The 22158-nt window shown below is 42.6% G+C and overlaps 1 protein-coding gene across 2 annotated transcripts in view; it reads right to left on the bottom strand.

Moving 5' to 3' along the window:
* Window positions 1-459: 459 nt before the first annotated feature.
* The window catches only part of RGS7BP (regulator of G protein signaling 7 binding protein), a 101715-nt gene continuing 80016 nt past the window's right edge, over window positions 460-22158 (bottom strand). Inside the window, exons 4-6 of one of the 2 annotated variants that reach the window (XM_065905728.1) lie at window positions 16440-16587; window positions 14360-14430; window positions 460-551 (exon numbers count right to left, since the gene is read on the bottom strand). In XM_065905728.1, the coding sequence (XP_065761800.1) occupies window positions 460-551; window positions 14360-14430; window positions 16440-16587 (311 nt within the window). Of the gene's footprint in view, window positions 552-14355; window positions 14431-16439; window positions 16588-22158 lie in introns of those variants that run through there. The other variant, XM_065905729.1, reaches the window with a different exon arrangement.

Genomic DNA, 22158 nt, shown 5'->3' with positions numbered 1-22158 from the left:
GGTTGGATTTTGAACAGTTTTGCAGTTTTAAATAGATTTCTATGTTTAAAGACTCTCATATGTGATCAATTGTTTACATGAGATCAGCAAGAGCTACAGATACACTATTATACATGAAATAATTTTTCTCTGTATAATACACTTAAAAATTCTTTAAATAATTTAAAAATCATAATTCTTGCATCTGTCATGGTGTGGTTTGGAGCAGACATGTGCAATGTCAGCTTTAAAAATCCTTTTAAAAACAGACTGCTTTTTGAATCTGTTTTTTTTTTTTCCTTGACAGCAGCTGCTTTCAAATGTAAAATCATTTAAAAGGACAGCGAGAGGTGGATAAAAGTAATAAGGAAGCTTAGAAAACATAGTCAAAAGCCAATGACTGTGGTTCAGCTGTCTGGAGGTCCTCGGGTTCAGTGATATTTTCAGGTCTTCCCAGTGGTGGCTTCCAGGAGGAATCGCCTAGCTTGAGACGAGACAGCACAGCCCAAAGAACCTTCTCTTCCGTCTTCTAACCAGGGGGTAGGGAGTTAGATTTAGAAGGCTGCTGTCATCTGTGGTGGGATAGAATGTACAGGTTGAGTAAGGTACAGACAAAACAACTGTTTTTTAAGGATTGGCCTTCAAAATCCACCATCCTTCGAATCCAAGTTTCTCAACTTTAGCATTGTTGACATTTTTGGACCAGATCATTCTTTATTGTTAGGGGTTGTCCTGAGCATTGTAGGATATCCAGCAACATCACTGGCCTCTACTCAATAGATGCCAGTAGCACTTCCCTACCAATGTGACACCTGCAAATGTCCCCAGATGCAGCCACATGCTCCTGGGGTGGGGGTGAAAGTGAAGCAAATAGCCACAGTTGAGAACCAGTGCTTAAACTGCTTAGAGGCAGTTTTTCACTTGGGCAATGTATCCTTCTGAGAAAGAGCCTGTACTTTGGAATAAAATTGGCTCCTTTTCTATAGTTTACTACTTACTAGTCCTGTGACTTTGAACATGTCGCTTAAGCTCATTAAGCTTCATTTTCCCCATATGTAAAGTGGGGTTTAATAATACTTACCCTAGGTGAGAGTTAAATGAAATAATCTATTAAAACATTTAGCTTGGTTGGTGACCTTGGTGCCTAGCATAGAGGAGAGACTTATTATTAATAATAATATAGCTATGATTAACTATTTTTCCTTTACATAGGACCTTGTTTTACCTCCATTCACTCACTTTATGCCTCAGGAAGAGGTTTCAACTCTTTCTTGTTGAGTGTTTCCCTAGCTCTTTTTATAGCCAGGTATCTGAATACAAAGGCTTTTGGAGAAGGTTGTCAGCTGTTAAATTCACCAGTTCTGGCCTGAAATTTTTTGTACAATGACAAGTAGAGAAACAAAGAAACAAACCTGTAAGCCTAATCCAGTTTAATGAGCTGGGTTTTGGGGAAATAGTGCAATTCAACAGAGAGGGTGAGTAGAGATGGCCTGATGGAGTGGAACTGGCCAGTATGAGTCCTCGAGGCTGGAGAAGGACCACAAGGAAATAGCCTATAAATTGTCAACTAGGGCAGTGCTAGGATATGGTCAGAATGGAATTAGGGGCAACAAAATGGCTGGTTGGCTCTGGGAAATGTTTTAAAAAATGTATTTGGCCGCATTGAGTCTTAGTTGTTGCATGCCAGGTCTTCACTGCACCAGGCAGGATTGTTGTGGCACACGGACTCTCTAGCTGTGGTGTGTGGGCCAGTCCTCCATGGCGGTGGGATCCTACTTCCCCGACCAGGGACTGAACCCACGTCTTCTGCATTGCAAGGTGAATTCTTAACCACTGAACCAACAGGGTAGTCCCTCTGGAACTTTTTTAAACCCAAGCTTTGCCAGGACCACTTGCACTGCTCTCCAAGAACAAAGCTAAGATGTTGCCCTCCTTTCCCCCATCCTAATCTTGAAGATGCAGGACCTTGGGGAAGAGCCCAGAATCGGGAGTGAGATGAAGAGATGGGTATAGTGAAGAATGTGCCCCAGTTGAATAAAACTGGCTTGTAGATGACAGTTGGTTTTCTCGATAACTCAGCCTGGCGTGCTGCAGTCCATGGGGCCGCAAAGAGTCGGACACGACTGAGCGATGGAAGGAAAACAACAGGACACTCAGGAGACTGTCAGGAACAAAAATGAGTCCTGGATTTCTGGTCCTCTTACATAAATTGTCATCCAAGTGCCCTGGCTTTTCTCTCCTCAGCCCCCAAGGCTCCCATGTGTCATACCTGTTTGTAAATTAGCATCACCCACCGAGCTGACAGTGTTCCTTGGAATGCCGCACTATGTTACAGATTTAGATGGAACTAGAGTAGCAAGTTGGAGGCAGGAAAGAAGACAGGCACCCCAGCTGGGCACATCAGATTAATCAAACACAGCCTTCCCCCCACAGTCTCCACAGATGACAGTCCTCTCTCAAAACCCACACTCTGCTAATGTGGAGAAAAACAGGACTTTCTTTGTCTTTTTTCACAGTGAAAAATAATTCACTATAATCTGGATGTCAACATTTTGAGACTAAAAATGGGACATCTCTTTTTTTTTAACAGTTAAACCTGCCCCAAATTGTTTAAGACACTGAAAGCAATGTCAAATCCTATATATAAGCCTAATTTCTCAGCAGAATCTCTCAGAGATGAATCACGATATATCTGGAGCAGAAAGAAATGATAACCATATTCTCTCATCATTTTTAGGGCTCTCACTTCTTTAGCCACCAAATGATCAGTGAACTTAACCTAATTGGATATGGCATAGATACAGCAGATTCTGAAGGTTTTAGTATCTCTTTGAATGCTGACCACGCTTCCTGAAACTCAAGTTCAACTGAAAGTCAACACTTCCTTGGAATAGATGCACCAAAACTATGAAGATACTGATAGGAAAGGAAAACTTTAGTTTTATTTTTTTGAGACTTAGAGATCTATTTTCTGAATTCCCATTTATTTCCTGAATTTCCTATATGTTTGCCTTTCTCCAAACATTTAAGAGATTTGGGAGTGACCTCACTGGTATTTATATATTATAAAATGCAATTCTTGATATGTATCATTCCCACTGCATGGGGAACTGTCTACATACATTGGTATATTGTATTTACAAAGCAAGTGTGCATGTGTGTGCTGTGGCATGTGTGTTCTGTGGTGGTATATTTGCTTCCATTTCCTCTTTTTTATGTATTAAAAGCACACAGCTATTATGCACAGGGATTATGAGATTTGTATCAAGACTGACCTTTGTATCTGTGCATTCATTACAGTGAATCAAAAAACTTCTGTGCTATTGAAATTCTCCTCATTCACCCTTCTTTTCATATGTATATATATATAACATTCACTTGTGAGTGCTATATACACACATGCACACACATACATATATAGCATTCACAAGTGAATAGGAAGTGTTAGAGTTGATGAGAAAGTACTCAGATGTTAAGCAGAGGACAGGCTGCCTAATAAGGATGACTGCTGGTTTGGGGCATCTTTGTTGAGCATCTGTGACACCTTTGCCTAGCCCAGAGCTTGTCTGATCATCACCTAGGGCTGAGGTGACACTGAAGCTTAAAAAATTCTTGGCAGAAATTCAGAGCAGCTTTCTACACTGTAGGAAGCTGACACCTGCAAGTAAATGCTGAAATTCACCGAGCAGTAAGTCTGCCTGGAATGGTTTGAAATGTATTCAATGCCAAGGAAAAATGTCTTTCTACATTGACTGAAATCCTGTCTTCGAAGTGAGGGGCTGTCAACAGAATGTGAGCAAAATGGGTGTTTTCCCCCTTATTTTAAACTTTCTGGGCTAATCCATCTGAACTTGGGAAGTCTTTGATTTTTATTGCTAATGTTTGAGACTTTTATGGTGTCTTTTTTCCAAAGTGCATACTCTCAAAGAACTGTAACCTAGGACAGTTTTAAATTTGAAAATAAAAAGTGAGAAAGGGAAGAAGAAGGAGGAAAGCATAGCAGAAACTGAAAGAAAAGTAGATTAGGGTATTCAGCCATCAGTAAGTTCAAAATTCAGTCATTTGATGTTTAATTTTTGGGTGCTACTAATGCCAGGAACACTGAAGTCCCCTAAGGTACAATAATACCATTTCAAATTGCTTCTGCCAGTAAAAGATTTTTTACATAAATGATATATTAAGAAACAGAGGGCATGAAAATGAGGTTTGCAAATAATAAACTGAAGTTTGAGTTTAAAGCTATGTTCTCTAAGTCAACAGGAGTGCTTATGATGGAACTGCAGTTGCAAACTTCTATTCTGGAAAAAAAAAGAGAACTTCATCTAATTCCAGGGTTCCCAAACATGGGCAGATCAGTTTCATCTGAGGGCTGGTTAAAGCACAGATTGCCGGCCCCACCTCCAGAGTTTCTGAATCAGTAGGTCTGGGGTGGGGCCAGACAATCTGCATTTCTTACAAGTTCCCAGCCCTGCTGATACTTCTGGTCCTAAGACCACACTTTGAGAACCACCGAATTAATCAAAGGCCTATGAACCACAAGGCGTATGTCAGGTGCTGAGGGTAACACCAGATGGGTCCTAAGAGAAAGGTGACTCTTGGCCTCAGGGATCTTGGTTTGAGTAACTAGGAGGCTTCATTAGAAATGCCATTGAAGAGATAGAATGCTGTGAGAATTCTCAGAGGGAAATTACTCCCATCTGTAAAGAGAACATTTGCGGAAGATTCCTGGGGCCTTGGTGTTTATGCTAGGCCAAAAGGGGTGGGGAGAACTTGGACATTTGGTGAAGTAGGGGGACAGGCATCCTGGATGAAGAGAGCAGTGTGAACAAAGATGTGGAGGTCAAAGGCAGCCTGAATTGGGTCCAAGTAAACAGTCCAGTCAGGCTGGAATGAAAGGCATATGAAAAAGTGTTAGTGTAAAACAGAACTACTGAGAATTCCCTGAATAAGGCCATATACCTTCTCTTGCCTCCCTGACTTTACATACGCCATCTCCTTTTTTTCTAGAAAAGTCTCTTCTGATTGCTCTACGCTTCTACCTCCATGCCTGCATTCATTCTATAAACAATTGCTATAGCCCTTGGGCTTCCCTGATAACTCAGTTTTTGATAAAACATCTGCCTGCAATGCAGAAGACCCTGGTTCGATTCCTGGGTCAGGAAGATCCCCTGGAGAAGGCATAGGCTACCCACTCCAGTATTTTTGGGCTTCCCTTGTGGCTGGTAAAGAATCTGCCTGCAATGTGGGAGACCTGGGTTCGATCCCTGGGTTGGGAAGATCCCCTGGAGAAGGGAAAGGCTGCCCACTCCAGTATCCTGGCCTGGAGAATTCCATGGACTGTCCATGGAGTCACAAAGAGTTGGACACGACTGAATGACTTTCACTTTCATAGCCCTTGGAACATTGTCTGCTTCCAACCCTGTGCATCCACAATTCTATAAGCAACTTTTTATGAGACAATAAATTTACCTTTGCTGTTCAACTCTTCATCTCTCACTCACTCCTCAACCCTCCATAATTAGGCTCTGTGCATGCCCCCAATTCCAAGAAAGCTGATTCTGGCCACCTCACCAGTGACTCCTTTGTTGCCAAATACTATGGGTAATTTCAGTTCTTATTTAACTGAACTGCCCCACACTATGAGCCATTCTTTCCTTGCAACTTTCTTATTCCAGTAGGCTGAGCTTCATATCGGTTTCTTGTAAACTCTTCTTCTTTCCCCTCAAACCTTAAATTTTGGTATTTCAGAACTCTTCTCTGTGTCCTCTCTGGGGGTGGTCTCAAGTATTTTCAGGGCTTCAGTTGCCCACATGCTGTTTGTGTTTACCTCTGTATTTCCTGCCCTTCCAGCTCCCATGTCTCACACCAACATAAGGCATGTTCATCCACCACAAGCTCTGAGCACTGGCCTTGGAGTGTCCCCACAATCAGAACTCCATCTGTCCTGGGCTCTACCTCTACTGGCACCGCACTGTTCCACCTTAGTGATGGGTACCATCATTCACTCTGCTCTCCAAATCTGAACTCAGGTTTCACCCTTGATTCTGCTTTGCTAACATAGTTCAGCCAACTGGCCATATCCACTTCTCCAAGCCCCTGGCTTTAGGTCAGATTGTAAGCATTTCTTACCTGGCTTATTGTACTTGCCTACTAACTGAACCCTTCCAGTGACCCCAGGATAAAGTCCAAATATCTTAATATGAATTAGAGGGCCCTTAATGACATAGCCCCCTACCTCTCTGGCCTCTCTCTGAAGCCTCTTTTCTAACCACTTTCCCAATTAATGAAGTGCTTGAAGTTCATCAAAATCCCCTGCTCTCTCATCTCCCCACATGCCTTCACACATTTGGAATTTTCTGCCTAGACTGTCTTCTTTCCATATTTTTCTTTGGCTAATTCTGATTTTTTATCATAAAAAAAATCTCAACTCACACCCTTTGCAAAAAGCAATTCTCAATTACTCCTGTCTCCTCCATCCCCATTTATAACTAAAATCTGACTAGGTGAGAATCCAGTATGCCCTTGTAGCATCCTTTACTAACTATCATGGCACTGTTGCATTTAAACACTATTTTTTTGTGTGTGTGTCTTTCCAATAGGGTGTGTGTTTCCAGAATTCACGTGCCATACCCTGAGGGCTCTATCACAATCTCTGCAAGGGATGGCTATGTCATTTGAAAAAGCTTCCCAGGTGATTTTCATTCCCATTTTGTCCTGTTGAGATGGAGAGCCTCTAGGGCAGTGGTTCCCAACATTTTTGGCACCAGGGACTGGTTTTGTGGAAGACACTTTCCACAGACTGGGGTGGGAGGGTTTCTGGAAGATTCAAGAGCATTACATCTATTGTGCACTTTATTTCTATTATTATTACATCAGCTCCACCTCAAATCATCAGGCATTAGACCCCAGAGGTTAGGGACCCCTGCTCTAGGGATAGAGCCATCCCTAGCACCTGGCACATCATGGGTGACCATCACATGTTGAATGATGGTGGGGACAAAGAATGCTGAGGTGAGAAATCTATTTTTCCTTCGACAGTGTGTAGACACTTAAAATTTGTGAGTAGAGGCTCAACATAATTAGAGTAATGTACTAAGAAACTGACGATGATCAGTGATGAGTGGATTAGATTGGAGGAGAGAGGGGCATAGCATACGTCACACTGAATCCTGGGCAAAATGTTGTACAGATTGCAAAGAATCTGGGATAACAGGCAAAACTGCCCAGAGTGACATTCAGACACCAGTTTGAAGCACAGAAAGTCTTTAAATGAGATGCTGGGGAAAGACCTACAAGGTCATCTCTAGGCTAACAGGTGGCATAACAGCTCAATGTCCTTCAGCCCCATGTTGGAGAACTCAACCATGGCCAGGTTGGTTCCAATTATGCACATTCACACCAGAGTGGACCAGAGGTGTAGAGAATGGGGGCAACTGTTCCTAGACCCGGTTTAGTCTGGAGTAGGACTCTCCACAGGTGGTGCAATGGTAAAGAAAACGCCTGCCAATGTAGAAGACACAAGAGATGCAGGTTTGATCCCTGGGCTGGGAGGATCCCTTGGAGTAGAAAATGGTAAACTGCTATAGTATCTTTGCCTGGAAAATTCCATGGACAGAAGAGCCTGGCAGGCTACAGTCCATGGGGTCACAAAGAGCTGGACATGACTGAGGGACTAAGCGCACATGCGCGTGCATGCACGCACACACATACACACACACACACACACGACTGTGTGCAGGAGAGGACCCATTCTAGAACAAGTGCAAATCCTGACTGATCCACTTGGGACTGACTCTAATGCGGGGGTTACCACCAACTGAATTTTAGGCAAAAGTAAATGTACTGACAACACCGCACAGGATTCGTGAAGTCAGAATTTTGGAAAAGGTGAAACTGTCTTTCAGGCTTAATTTATTTCTGTGATGCTTTGTTTGATTACAGCCTGCATTTAGAAGATGCTTGTCCTTCACTTTCCCATCTCCTTTTAGCCTTTGTCAGTAACCTTGTGGGCTCTCCACAGGTGGTTCCATTTGTAATCCATTTGACACAGCAAGACTCTCATAATTAATGAAGCTCCCTACAGCACTGTCAGTGACCCAGAATGTAGGACAGGAGAGGCGCTGAAGCAGAGGAAAGGACAGCGGGTTGAGAGCCAGGAGACGGGGAGGTTGTGGGGAGCTGGGGCAGAGCAAGGCAGGCTCCCTCTTCTGCGCACCTTTGTCTCCAGTCTTAAACAGAAGTATGGGAAGGCAAAGGCCCCATCTCAGATGAAGGCATAATCACTAACCATTACAATTCCTGCTCTTGGCCACTTTTGTTTGTCACTGAAAGTCAATTTACAGCATATTGTTGCTAAGTCAAGTTTTGATTGTGGTGGGGAGATGATAGGATTAAATCTTGAAATGTTAAAATCAACAGGAAGAGTTTCTGAGTTGAGGGACAGGATGGAGTCTGGAAGGGCTTCCCTGGTGGCTCAAATGGTAAAGAATTTGCCTGCAATGCAGGAGACCTGGGTTCCATCCCTTGGTCAGGAAGATCCCCTGGAGAAGGTAATGGCTACCTACTCCAGTATTCTTGCCTGGAGAATCCCATGGACAGAGCAGCCTGGCGGTTTATGGACCATGGGGTTGCAAAGAGTTGGACACGCCTGAGCAACTAACACACACACACACACACACACACACACACACACACACACGGAGTTTGGAGAGCAGGGCAATCAAAGCATTTCCAGGATGGGTCCCCACATACTTGCCTGGCAGGATTTCTACATGGTCAGGATTTGAGTATGGAAAAGGGGCAGCATCTTATTCCTTTTTCTCTCTGCTTCAAATACACATGTAAATGGAATAAAAAGAGAAAAGAAAGACACAGCCCGAAGGAAAACAGATGGCTTTCTATAATGCTTTTCATCCAGTTAGAATTATGTTTTGAAAATAAGGTCCTACAGAAAAGAACTGGAATACATTTTTCCACATGTCATCCCACACCATTTTCTGCTGAGATGAGACCTGGATAATAACGAGATGGTTTGAACAGAGTTCCAGGAAGATAATGGGACAGGCCTTGTGCTCTACCTTGGTGTATCCAGTCTGAGAGAGGAATCTGGCTGATTTGCTCATTAAAATGGTGCCCCGTGCCTCTGCTAAAACATGTGCCCAGAGCGACTCCCAGAGACCTGCTCTCCTTCCTTTAGGCCTTCTCAGACCCCTGGTGGAGACTCACATCCCTGCTTCTCCACTGCTCACTCCCAGTGTGGTCAGTCAAGTCCTACTCTTTGCGACTCCATGGACTGTAGCCCACCAGGTTCCTCAGCCCATGGAATTCTCCAGGCAGGAATAGTAGAGTGAGTTGCCATTCTCTTCTCCAGGAGATCTTCCCGACCCAGGGATCGAACCTGGGTCTCCTGCATTGCAGGCATAGTCTTTACCATCTGCACCACTGACCTCTGTTCTGGGTGTGTTTAATGAGCTCTCCATCATACTGTGAGGACCGGTTAAACACGCCCAGAATAGAGATGCATCTTCATGTGCTAAAGGTTCCCTTTTCTTCCCCAAACGAAGAAACCTTAATTTCCCACAAGACTTCACCTGAATTTTAAAAATTATTTTAGTACATGTATGACTGAGTCCCTTCACAGTTCACCTGAAACTACCACAACACTGGTTTTTTTAAATTCTTTTTATTTTTTTTAATTAATTATTTTTTTTTTACTACAACACTGTTAACTGGCTATACCCCAATACAAAATTAAAAGTTTAAAGTTGGGAAAAAAATTATTTTAAAATCATATGGCATTACTCCCTCCTGAAGACCTTCTGTCTCCTAGCTTTTTCCTTTTCATATCCCAAATGGATTTAGGATTCAAGTCCTGGGTGTCCCTTGTTCGGATTTTTTTTTTCCTTTTCGCTGATAGTATCAATCATTCACTACTATAATTACATTTTCAAAATGTATTTAAAATTCTAGTTATTTTTTTTTGCTTATAAAAGTAATAAAGTTATACAAAAAGATTTCTATTATATTATCCTTTTATGATGATAAAGATGCCCTAAGTAAAGAAAATAAAATATCTGTTCTTCCAATAATGCCTGATTCAAAAACTTTTGGATGAACTTTTACAAATTGTAGGGGGTATGTTTCAGATATTTAAATTCAATATAGGCTACATGGAATCCATGAAATTCAGCCTGGGGGGGCCTTGGGTTGTCACCCTTCTAAGCAAGTACAAGAGGAGGCCCATGTGCTGTTGGTGGGCCCATGTGCTGAAGCTGAGGATAGCTTCAGAGGTGAGCCCCAAATCCAGTCTCAAGGATCAATATTCTGGAGAGCAGGTTCAAGGTCAACTTTTCATGGATGTTACTTACACACAGTGGCTTCAGAGTGAACGGAAGCAGGGATTATTCTATTTGATGATGATTTGGAGTTTTCCTGAGCTAGGTTGGTGAGCCAACTGGTAAATAATAATAATAACAATATACTGCACTTGTTGAGCGCTTGCTCTCTGTAAGGTTAGTAGCAGGCATGTGATATGCGTTTTTTTCACTGAATCTTCACAACAACTCTCTGAAGTAAGTCACCTGATCTCTTTTTCAGGGATGAGGAAACGTATATGTTCAGAAGTGAAACAACTTCTTGCAGGAAAATGGCAGGGCCAGCATGGTAACCGAAAGTTAGCTGTAACCATGCTTGCATCTAGCAGCAAACTTGCATGCTGTGTCCACAGGGCTCTCGGTACCACCATGCGTTGGAGTAAAACGCTGCTTTTTTAAAACCCTACAAGGCCTCTCAGACCCACATAACCCACAGCCCAAGGCAGTAAGCCTTGGTCAGCAGGCCCTTCAGGGGGCACCGCATCTCCTGCCTCTTATTTTCCAAAGCCGCCTCCCTCCCTCGCAGCTCGGTCACACCGCAGTCTGCTGTCTGTGTTCTCGCCTCCACCTCTCCACCTTCTGCCACGCGGCTCCCTGAGCCAAGCTACGCCCCGGCTCTGCCGCCAAGTCCTCTCCCTCCTCGCTCAGAGGCAACCTCCCTCCCTGCTGCTGAGGCTGCGCTCAGCGAAAACAGCAGGGGGGTCTTTCCTTCTTCTACAAAACCTTTTCCCCACCCTGGGTGTCGCACTCTCTGAAGCGGATGCTTCACTTAAGATTGCTCTTTCTTCATTTGCTATTATTTTCTCCCAATCTGAGGGCTGTCTTTTCACCTTACTTATAGTTTCCTTTGTAGTGCAAAAGCTTTTAAGTTTCATTAGGTCCCATTTGTTTAGTTTTGCTTTTATTTCCAATATTCTGGGAGGTGGGTCATAGAGGATCCTGCTGAGATTTATGTCAGAGAGTGTTTAATCTCAAAAATATACAAGCAACTCCTGAAGCTCAATTCCAGAAAAATAAATGACCCAATCAAAAAATGGGCCAAAGAACTAAACAGACATTTCTCCAAAGAAGACATACAGATGGCTAACAAACACATGAAAAAATGCTCAACATCACTCATTATTAGAGAAATGCAAATCAAAACCACAATGAGATACCATTACACGCCAGTCAGGATGGCTGCTATCCAAAAGTCTACAAGCAATAAATGCTGGAGAGGGTGTGGAGAAAAGGGAACCCTCTTACACTGTTGGTGGGAATGCAAACTAGTACAGCCACTATGGAAAACAGTGTGGAGATTTCTTAAAAAACTGGAAATAGAACTGCCATATGACCCAGCAATACCACTTCTGGGCATACACACCGAGGAAACCAGATCTGAAAGAGACACGTGCACCCCAATGTTCATTGCAGCACTGTTTATAATAGCCAGGACATGGAAGCAGCCTAGATGCCCATCCGCAGATGAATGGATAAGGAAGCTGTGGTACATATACACCATGGAATATTACTCAGCCGTTAAAAAGAATTCATTTGAATCAGTTCTAATAAGATGAACGAAACTGGAGCCCATTATACAGAGTGAAGTAAGCCAGAAAGATAAAGAACATTACAGCATACTAACACATATATGCGGAATTTAGAAAGATGGTAACGATAACCCTATATGCAAAACAGAAAAAGAAACACAGAAGTACAGAACAGACTTTTGAACTCCGTGGGAGAAGGTGAGGGTGGGATGTTTCAAAAGAACAGCATGTATATTATCTATGGTGAATCAGATCACCAGCCCAGGTGGGATGCATGAGACGAGTGCTCGGGCCTGGTGCACTGGGAGGACCCAGAGGAGTCGGGTGGAGAGGGAGGTGGGAGGGGGGATCGGGATGGGGAATACGTGTAACTCAATGGCTGATTCGTGTCAATGTATGACAAAACCCACTGAAATGTTGTGAAGCAATTGGCCTCCAACTAATAAAATAAAATTTAAAAAAAAAAAAAAAAAAAAAAAAGATTGCTCTTGGCCATATGTGCTTAGTGAAAGTGATTATTACTAGCCCCTTGGACGTATCTTCAGACTCTGGGGCTGCAGAGTTGGGTGCAGGTTGAACAAACATTTACTGTTTATGCCGGCTGTTACTCTACTGTGTTCCAAGCATTTCTCTAGGTGCTGAAGACAAGACAGTTAATGGAAGCATACAGGGACCCCTCCCTCGCAGAACTTACATCCTAGTGAATATCCGCTTTCCCCCTCGGTGTTAGAGTGTATACTCATTGGGATAGTTCTGGAGCCACACTGCCTGGGATCACACCCGACTTCCTACTTATAATCTGTTTGGCCTTGGCCAAGTTAGCTAGCCTGTGTCTCAGTTTCTTGTTTGTATAGCATTTCCCTCAAACGTGTTATTAGACTTAAAGAAGTTAATACAGTTAATACATCTAAGGTATTTAGACTAGTGGCTGTGACACTGAAATTTATATATATTTGATCTTCGACCTATTCCTGGCACAGACCTACTAAAACTCTTGGAATGTCCTTAGAGAGCCATAAATATGTCTTTTGTTAGGTTAATAATGTGATTTTGGGAAAACACCTGAGGATGGTGTTTTCCTAAAACACCTGGCTGCTAGGAGAACCAACTCTGTGATTGGAGGGTTAGAACTTTCAATCCCACTTCTAACTTTCAGGGAGGGGAGAGGGGTTGGAGTTTGAATCAATTGCTAATGGCCAATGATTTAATCAGTCATGCCTGCGTTTAGGAAGTTGCCAGAAAAACCAAAAAGGAAAGGGTTTGGAGAGCTTCTGGGACTGGGGAAGATGGCGCTCCTGAAGGGGGCATGGAATTTCTGCACCCTTCCCCCACACCTCGCCCACACTTCTGCCATCTGGCTGCTCCTGAGTTAATATCCTGTAATGTCAGTGAACTGGTAGGTAAAATATCCCTCTGAGTTCTATGAGCTGTTCTAGTGAACTAACTGAACCTACGGTGGGGCTCATTGGACCCTCCGATCTATAGCTAGATGTACAGAAGTGCAGGTGACAACTTGGGCTTGGGACTGGGGTCTAAAGTTGGGGGGAAGACAGTTTTTTAGGACTACTGAACCCTATACCTGTGGTATCTGATGCCATCTCCAGTAAGTGTCAGAAATCAGTTGAGCTGCAGGACACCCAACTAGTGTCTGATAATTGCTTGGTGATGTGGAAAACGCCCCCACACATTGGAACTGGATAAAAAAATCACAGTGGCAAGGGATGTTAATTACTATTGTTAGTTTGTTTAGATGACACATGGATGGCAGAGCATTTCCTTTGGAAGTGTTCTTAAGTCTCTTCCACGATAAACTTTAAGGAAAATTTTTAAAATTTTGACTGCGTCTTTGTTGCTGCTGCGTGGGCTTTTCTCTGGTCGTGGCAAGCGGGGGCTACTTTTCCTTGTGGTACACAGGCTTTTCTCATTGTCACGGCTTCTTCTGTTGTCGAGCAAAGGCTCTAGGGCACGTGGGCTCAGTGGTTGCCACTCTCGGGTTCTAGAATACAGGCTCTGTAGTTGTGACGCACAGGCTTAGTTGCTCTGCAGCAAGTGGGATCCTCCCTGACCAGGGATAGAACCCGTGTCTCCTGCATTGGCAGGCGAACTCTTTACCACTGAGCCAGTGGGGAAGCCGGCTGTAAACGTTTTAAGGACAAGGGCCGAGTCTTCAGCCCTTTCGTGTTTGCCACACACGGTGTGGTGCTCTCCACAGGGTAACAATGAATACATGCTCTCGACTGATGGGGCCAGAGAAGGAGGTGTCTGTTATCAGAGTGTTTCTCAGCTCCCCTCAGAACAAAACTGCTTTCACCTGATAAACTATTCTCATCCTCTTATCTTCTCAAGGAAAGACAAATGTACATTCAGTGCCTTCTACTGTTTGTGTAAAAAACACTTGCTTTCATTTCTCAAGAAATAAGACCCAAGGTTATCGTGGGAAAAGCACCCTCTGCCTCAAAAAGAAATGACAAGACTCACCTTGATTTTTCAATGGTAAAGGCATAGTTTCCCTGAGTTTGCTTAAAAGGTTTTTCATTTCTCGCATGTCTCTGTAAAATTGATAAAAAGAAAAAATAATCAGCTGTAAATTTGTGAAATGCAATCTCCAACCGTCTGTTCTATGACATAACTGAAGGACAAAGTCTGTGACTAAGTGTACCAGTTTGAGCCTCCAATAGGCAAATAATTGCATTTATTTTGCTTTTATGAGAAAAAACAAAAAGCTGAGTTGGGTTGGCTCTGAAGGAATGAGAACTACTCTGACAAACACTTCCACAGGGCATTCTGCTGGTAGGAGCCCTCCATCTCTGCCTTCAGTTGGAGCTGGCTGAGATGAGAGAGGAGCCTCTGGTAATGAGGACAATACTTCAGTTTCCAAGCGCAGGTGACGGACATGCCGCTAGGACACCAGAGGTACCCTGGGCGAGGCTGAGGCTGGGTGATCCTGTCTCTTCTGGTCCCAGTGCTGTCCTGGCTGCGTGTGTTCACTCCCCGTCATCTCTCATTACTCTGAGTGAAATTCAGGGTAACACAGGTGTTAAGCATTTCCAAGGGTCAACACATTAAATTGACTTGGAATATTTTTAAAAGGCCCTCCTAGTAATTTTAAAGTGCAGCCCAGTTTGAAATCCACAGATCTCTTAGGGCAAAGTGATAGGGAGAAGCAAGGAAGTCCTCTCTCATAACAGGTCCACTGTGCCTACTCCCCACTCGCTCCCATCTCCTTTGACTAGAATCTGGACTTTGAGGCTGCAATGAAATACTGCCAATGCTGAGGGGTAGGCTCTCCTATTATTATTATCTGCCATAGCTTGCTCTCTGACAAGCTTACAAGGCTTGATTAGTGCTTCTGCTCAAGGTTTCTGAAAAGGAAAATGGCTTTGCTGATGGACTATACCCTGACCATGGCACTCTGACAGGTTTTTCTTCCTGGGAATAGAGCTAAGCATTTTCTACTTTATAAATTAAGAGAAATCACTCCCTCATCATTTGTCTGTAGTTCTATCAAATCACGCCAACCAGCTTTATTGTCTGAATTGTTGGATTTCCAAGCTTATACAAAGTCCAAGTTTTATTAATAGCACATAATTACCACATGCTTCAATTTTCTATAAACACAGAAATTTGGTAATTAGCTTTAGAATTATATTACAATCTGAAAGTAAAACCACAATGGCTATAAATGCCACTGTGTGTTACATTTCTAAAAATAAAAAAATAAAATGTTCATTATCTTGTCAATGACTCAACCCCACACACACAGAGCTCTCGGTGGAATTGCCCAGCGTTCATTCAGCTGCTCCATGTTGGCTCTGGGGACATCAGTAGCAAAGGACAAGAAAGCACTGTGAAGGCCAAAAAACAAGGGACTTATGCCTCTGCCTCAAAGAATGGAATTTTTAGCATCAAGATGTGATTATGATTATATTATTATTGCGTCCTTTTCCCAAGTGAAATAGAATCACTGTAGAATCTCTTCTTCCCAAGAAAGAAACTGTCTCTGGCCTTGAGCTACTGCTTGTAAAGACAAATGCATTAACACGCTTTGACCACTAAGGGGCCATCAGCTAAATCCCAGGAGAGGTAGAGAAGACAGCTCTTCAGAAAGCTGTCTGTGAACTAGATAGATGCCTCAGCTCCCGACTGGCCACTAAGTAGGCCATCCCATACACCTGAAATCTGAAGATCTCCTGGAGGTATCTTTGCACGATTTTGAATTATTCTCCCTTAAACATGGAAATTTTGGGACCCAGCCCGTTGAGTGAGCAGTGATGGGTATATAGATTCGACTTTCTTGCTTCCCAAGGAAGCACTCAGTTTTCATCTCCATGGAGACACAAGGCTGATGGAGTGGGATGAGCAGAGGCTGGGAGCCCACGTCTCCTGGCAGTTCTGCTGCCACTTTGTAGATGGATTTGGACCCCTTACTGTCTCTCATCTCGGTTTACTGAGGGCTCTGTTTTCTGAATCTGAAAGAAAAATAATCTCAACTCTCTGTAGCGCCTAGGTATTAATTGGAGGAGGACTGGCAATCTATTTAGCGTAACTTCCCACTTACCTTTCAGTGTTCTCAATGTCTGTGGAAACCTGCCAGGAATGTTGCTGAATATCTACAGGGGATGATGAGGAGTCCTCGAGAGCAGGTGTTTCAGCACACTCCTCGATTTTGCAATCCAGACTCTTGGTTCCCCCTCCAGGCTCCTTTCCTAAGGGAGTGGGTGTTGGTGAAGAGAAAGAGATAAGAAATCATAAATGCAAATCCTATACCCAAGGTATCATTGCAGACTTTGGCTATGCTTTGAGCTGAATGCTCCATTAACCCTAAAAACTTTTGTCAACATTTATTTTATTATTATTATTTATTTATTTTGGCTGTGCTGGGTATCTGTTGCTACACATGGGGGTTCTCTAGTTGTGGCGGGCAGGGGCTACTCTTCGTTGCAGTGCGCAGGCTTCTCATTGTGGTGGCTTCGGTTTGTTGAGCATGGGCTCTAGGCTCGCTGGCTTCAGAAGTTGTGGTGCACAGGCTTAGCTGCTCTGTGGCACGTGGAATCTTCCTGGAGCAGGGATTAAACCTGTGTCCCTTGCATTGGCAGGAGGATTTTTAACGGCTGGATCACCAGGGAAGCCCCTAAAAACTTTCTGAATACTAAAGTGATTTGTGTGTGTGTGTATGAGGAGCATATTTTCACAACGTTCTGGGACAGGTATCCTGAGGTCAATGCAACCTGAAGTAAGGGCTCTGCTTTTGATGGAGTATCGGGGAGTGAAATCAGATTAGCTCGAGAGAAGGGGAGTTAGTCTGCGAAGTCGTGCTGCCCTTTGGTCCTCAGATGCAGGGCCAGAGGCAGGTGACACCCAGCAGGAGGAACAGGAGCTCCTGGTGTTCACTCTGATTCTGACACCAGCTCTGGGGGCCTGAGGGAAGCAGCAGAGATTAAGGACCTGCCTTCCGTTTTGTTGGCTCTCCAACCTCCTCCAGTGTATCCTTCTGTGAGGAAAGAGCCCAGTCTCAGGATCCAGCCATACTCCGTTGAGACCATCACTGTCATCAACTGACGCACCACGCGCTGGATGGCTGTCCATAGCAGTGCATTGCCAGTGCACTAAGACTTGTACTTACCGTGACTGATCTTAAGGGAGTAAATCAAATGCTTTCTGGAAACAAATCTCCAAATTGGTTAAGCCATAAATTCCTATGAAATTACATGGGAGGTATAGTCTGTGGCCCAGGTGTCCTCTGTTAATGTCTTTTATTCTGCCTTGAACATCTAGGTATCTGCAAGGAGATATCTTGTTATCATGGGAAGGGCCTGTCAGGTTCAAGAACAGGATTCGAAACCTGGCCTTTTCAGTTGTTCACTTATTCATTCATTCACTTGCAAATGTTTCCTGAGTGTCCGCTAAGTATCAGGTCCTGGGCTTGATGCTAGAGATAAGAAGTGAGAGAAAGACATAGTCTTTGCCTCATGGAGCTTAAAGTGCTGGAGATAGACAATTTAAAAAATTTACAAATAATTACAAAGCTGTTGTATAATATGATCTAATCTGGTAAAAAGTGGATAGCTATATTATTTCACTCTCTCATTGAGTTTTATTAGTAATATGTAACTACAGCTCTAGACTAGTTGTCAAGAAATCATAACAGCCTGTATCATTGAATGTTGAGATAGCAGCACCACCTGGTTACCTCTTAGCTCAGTTTCCTCAATCATCATATAATGGTTTTTGCATGTTAAAAAAAAAAACCAAAAAATAAAAACACTTAAGAAAAAGCAGACTGTTATGGTAAAATCTAATGGGAATCTTTTCCCTTGGGTTCCTGATTTGAAGGGGTCTAGCAAAAATTCTATCCCTGTCATTTCTAACCCATGAGGTAGCAACACAAGGAGAAAGAGACAAGCAATTAAATGGTAATTAACAGTGTACCATTCATCAGCCTACAGTAGAAATGGACCTCTGCATATTCAGCCAAAGCACAAACACAGGTTTACTGGTGAAATTTTTGATCCTTTTTATATACTTTATGCACACTGCTCCTGGGTGATGGAATTGCTTTTCCAGTTTTATGATATTTCTGTTGATAGAGATTAATTAAGTACATAATTTAGCATATTACCATTTCCCAGTTGTAAAGCATTGACTTCTTAGCATTTGCACTCATCTCCTGGTTGAATGCTCAAGTGCAGTCCATGTGGCACCCACCTCTGAGCATTCAGCCTTGGGATATGAGTCTGAGCAGTGGTGGTTAAGACTTGAGCGAGAAACAAAACAGGGTGTGTCCCCCCCAAACAGCCCAAAGCTCTAAAGGAGAGGCCTATCTGAAAGCACGCATGGCTCCTGTTCTGCTCCTTTGGTGCTGAAATGCTGTGGAGAATGGAGTATGTTTGAGCAGTAAATTGGAGACCCAGAAGAGTCACACAAATTCTCTGCTTTATGGGCTCTGCTTGGCGTGAGACCACTGTAGCCCTTGTCCTGTGGTCAGGACTGAGAGAGCCCAAAGCTTTCATTCATGGGAACAGGGGAGAACTCAAGGTGGTGTGATGTTCTGGCTAAAAGTCCCCCCTCTACCTCCTTCATATATTCACCTCTTACACACGAAGGCTTATATGGACTCCAGTCCACAGTCACTTTGTTTACTCTTACTGCCTATGCTAATTCTACTTACATAAGGCAATACATTCTATAACTTTCTCAAAGGAACATACCTACTCATGTATTCCTGAAACATGCCTATGAGCATGCAATGCCAAGTATACCCCCTTTCCCCTCATTTTCGCAGCCTAGATCTAACTCTGCTAATGCAGATGAACAAGAAAGGAAAACCTGGATGCTGGACCTGCAGTTTGGTGCTTTCTGTCAGCTCACAAAAGCTCTGCAGATTTTCGATCATACTATATCTTCTCTGGCTGGCATATCATAAAAGACAGGAGACTGGAGTGGTTTTCAATTTCAGAACATGTATTCAGATCAAAACTGCTCTCATTTACTGAGAGCACTGACTTGACACTGGGCCTCTTTCCCACTACAGTCCCTATGTATTGCCTTCATAGAACTTACCAGTGTTGGAAATTATGTATTTGCTAACTAGTTTAGTATTTGCTTGCCCCAACCCTACTCTAATCACTCATTTCCAAACTGGATATGTAAAGTCTGTAAGGTCAGGAATTTATCTATTTTCTTCAGTTCTGTAAGTCTAGTACCACGGATGAAGTCTTACACATTGGACAATTTCAATAGATGTATGGCATTAAAAAGTAATTATATATGTTATATAACTTTCTTTGCCACGTTATCATGGTTAGAGATACTTTCATATTAGTGCATTCTGATTTATTTCATGTTTTTTTAATGGATGCATAATATTCCCCAGCAAGGAATTGACATCATAATTCTTCCCTTTCTTTACCATATGTCAGTATTTGTATAGGACAGATCTTTTAATACAGAAAACTGGAACAAAGTACATGTATTCACATTTTGTACTTTAATGCATATTGCCAAACTGGCCTCCAAAAAGGCTATGCTAATTTTTTTGGGGGGGCAGGTGTTGGGTCTTTGCTGTGGTGTGCAGGTTTTCTTGTTGTGGAGGATGGGCTTTGTTGCCCCACAGCACGAGAGATCTTAGTTCCCCAACCAGGGTTTGAACCTGCGTCCCCTAAACTGGAAGGCAGAGTCTTTACCATGGACTACCAGGAAAGTCGCAGGCTATGCTAATTTACATTTCACTGCCACCAACTCTGATGAATGAGAGAATCCATTTCCATATACTTTTGCCAGAACTTTTAATTATCAATATTTAATTTTTGCTTATTTGATGGGGGAAAATAGAATCTTTCACTGAAGTTCTTTTCCCCTCTCTTTTATTACTACTGAGATTAAATTTGGATCATTGAAAAAGCACAGAGTTCCAGAAAAATATCAACTTTTGCTTTATAGATTATGCCAAAGCCTTTGACTGCGTGGATCACAATAAACTGTGGAAAATTCTGAAAGAGATGGGAATTCCAGACCACCTGACCTGCCTCTTGAGAAACCTGTATCCAGGTCAGGAAGCAACAGTTAGAATTAGACATGGAACAACAGACTGGTTCCAAATAGGAAAAGGAGTACATCAAGGCTGTATGTTGTCACCCTGCTTATTTAACTTAAATGCAGAGTACACCATGAGAAACGCTGGGCTGGATGAAGCACAAGCTGGAATCAAGATTGCTAGGAGAAATATCAGTAACCTCAGATATGCAGATGACACCATCCTTATGGAAGAAAATGAAGAACTAAAGAGCCTGTTGATGAAAGTAAAAGAGGAAAGTGAAAAAGTTGGCTTAAAACTCAACCTTCAGAAAACTAAGAACAAGGCATCTGTTCCCATCACTTCATGGCAAATCGATGGGGAAACAGTGACAGACTTACTTTTCTTGGGCTCCAAAATCACTGCAGATGGTTACCACAGCCATGAAATTAAAAGACACTTACTCCTTGGAAGGAAAGTTATGACCAACCTAGAAAGCATATTTAAAAGCAGAGACATTACTTTGCCAACAAAGGTCTGTCTAGTCAAGGCTATGGTTTTTCCAGTAGTCATGTATGGATGTGACAGTTGGACCATAAAGAAAGCTGAGTTCCGAAGAATTGATGCTTTTGAACTGTGGTGTTGGAGAAGACTCTTGAGAGTCCCTTGGACTGCAAGGAGATCCAACCCGTCCATCCTAAAGGAGATCAGTCCTGAATATTCATTGGAAGGACTGATGCTGAAGCTGAAACTCCAATATTTTGGCCACCTGATGTGAAGAACTGACTCATTTGAAAAGACCCTGATGCTGGGAAAGATTGAAGGCAGAAGGAGAAGGGGATGACAGAGGATGAGATGGTTGGATGGCACCACTGACTCAATGGACATGATTTTGAGTAAACTGGGAGTTGGCGATGGACAGGGAGGTCTGGTGTGCTGCAGTCCATGGGGTTTCAAAGAGTTGGACACAACTGAGCAACTGAACTGAACTGAGATTAAACTTAATATTTTTTGTAAGCTAATTGGCTACCTGTATTCATTCCTTCTTTACATTTTCTGTTCATATCACTTGGGCGGTCTTGCTGATTTGAAAGAGTTCTCACTCCATGATAGATAATGATAATTTCCACTGCAAGTGAAACTATAAATTATTAGCATCTGAAATTTGGAACTTCAGCAAAAGATGACTCATTGATTACTTTTTCAGTACTGTCTGGGTTTCATGGTTTATTAAAAGATTTTGCTTTTCTTGAGTCTGGTAATTTATTTGTCCTAGAAAATCATCTACTAATTACATTTTTAATAGTATAGTTTTCTAATGTAACTGTTTCTAATTTCTAATGCTGCATATTGCTGGCTGACAATTTCTTTATATACCACTGCTTCTTGGACTTCATATCTTCCTTCTTTCCTGGATTCATTTTAATTTTTCTGGAATATATCTTTGACTATTTCAGAGGAGATCTCTGAATACACAACTTCTTAGTCTTCATATTACTGAAAATACTTTTTGCTTCTCTCTCTGTCTTTGCACTTAAATTCTAATTGGCTGGATATAAAAATCTATGTTCTAAGTTTCTTTCAGAACTTGGCTGATATTATTGTCTTTCTTCTATATATATATATATATCCAAGGATGCTATGTATGTAGACTGTTTATGGCCCTCTGAAAATTTTTTTATCTTTAAACAATTGAGTTATGAAATGGTTCCTAAATATGTTTAGATAGGAGTACTTTATACATTACTCCTTTTTTGGCATTTGA

The sequence above is a fragment of the Muntiacus reevesi genome, chromosome 14, assembly GCF_963930625.1.
Source record: "Muntiacus reevesi chromosome 14, mMunRee1.1, whole genome shotgun sequence".
Classification (NCBI taxonomy): Eukaryota; Metazoa; Chordata; class Mammalia; order Artiodactyla; family Cervidae; genus Muntiacus; species Muntiacus reevesi.
This window is presented reverse-complemented; position numbering and strand designations above follow the sequence as displayed.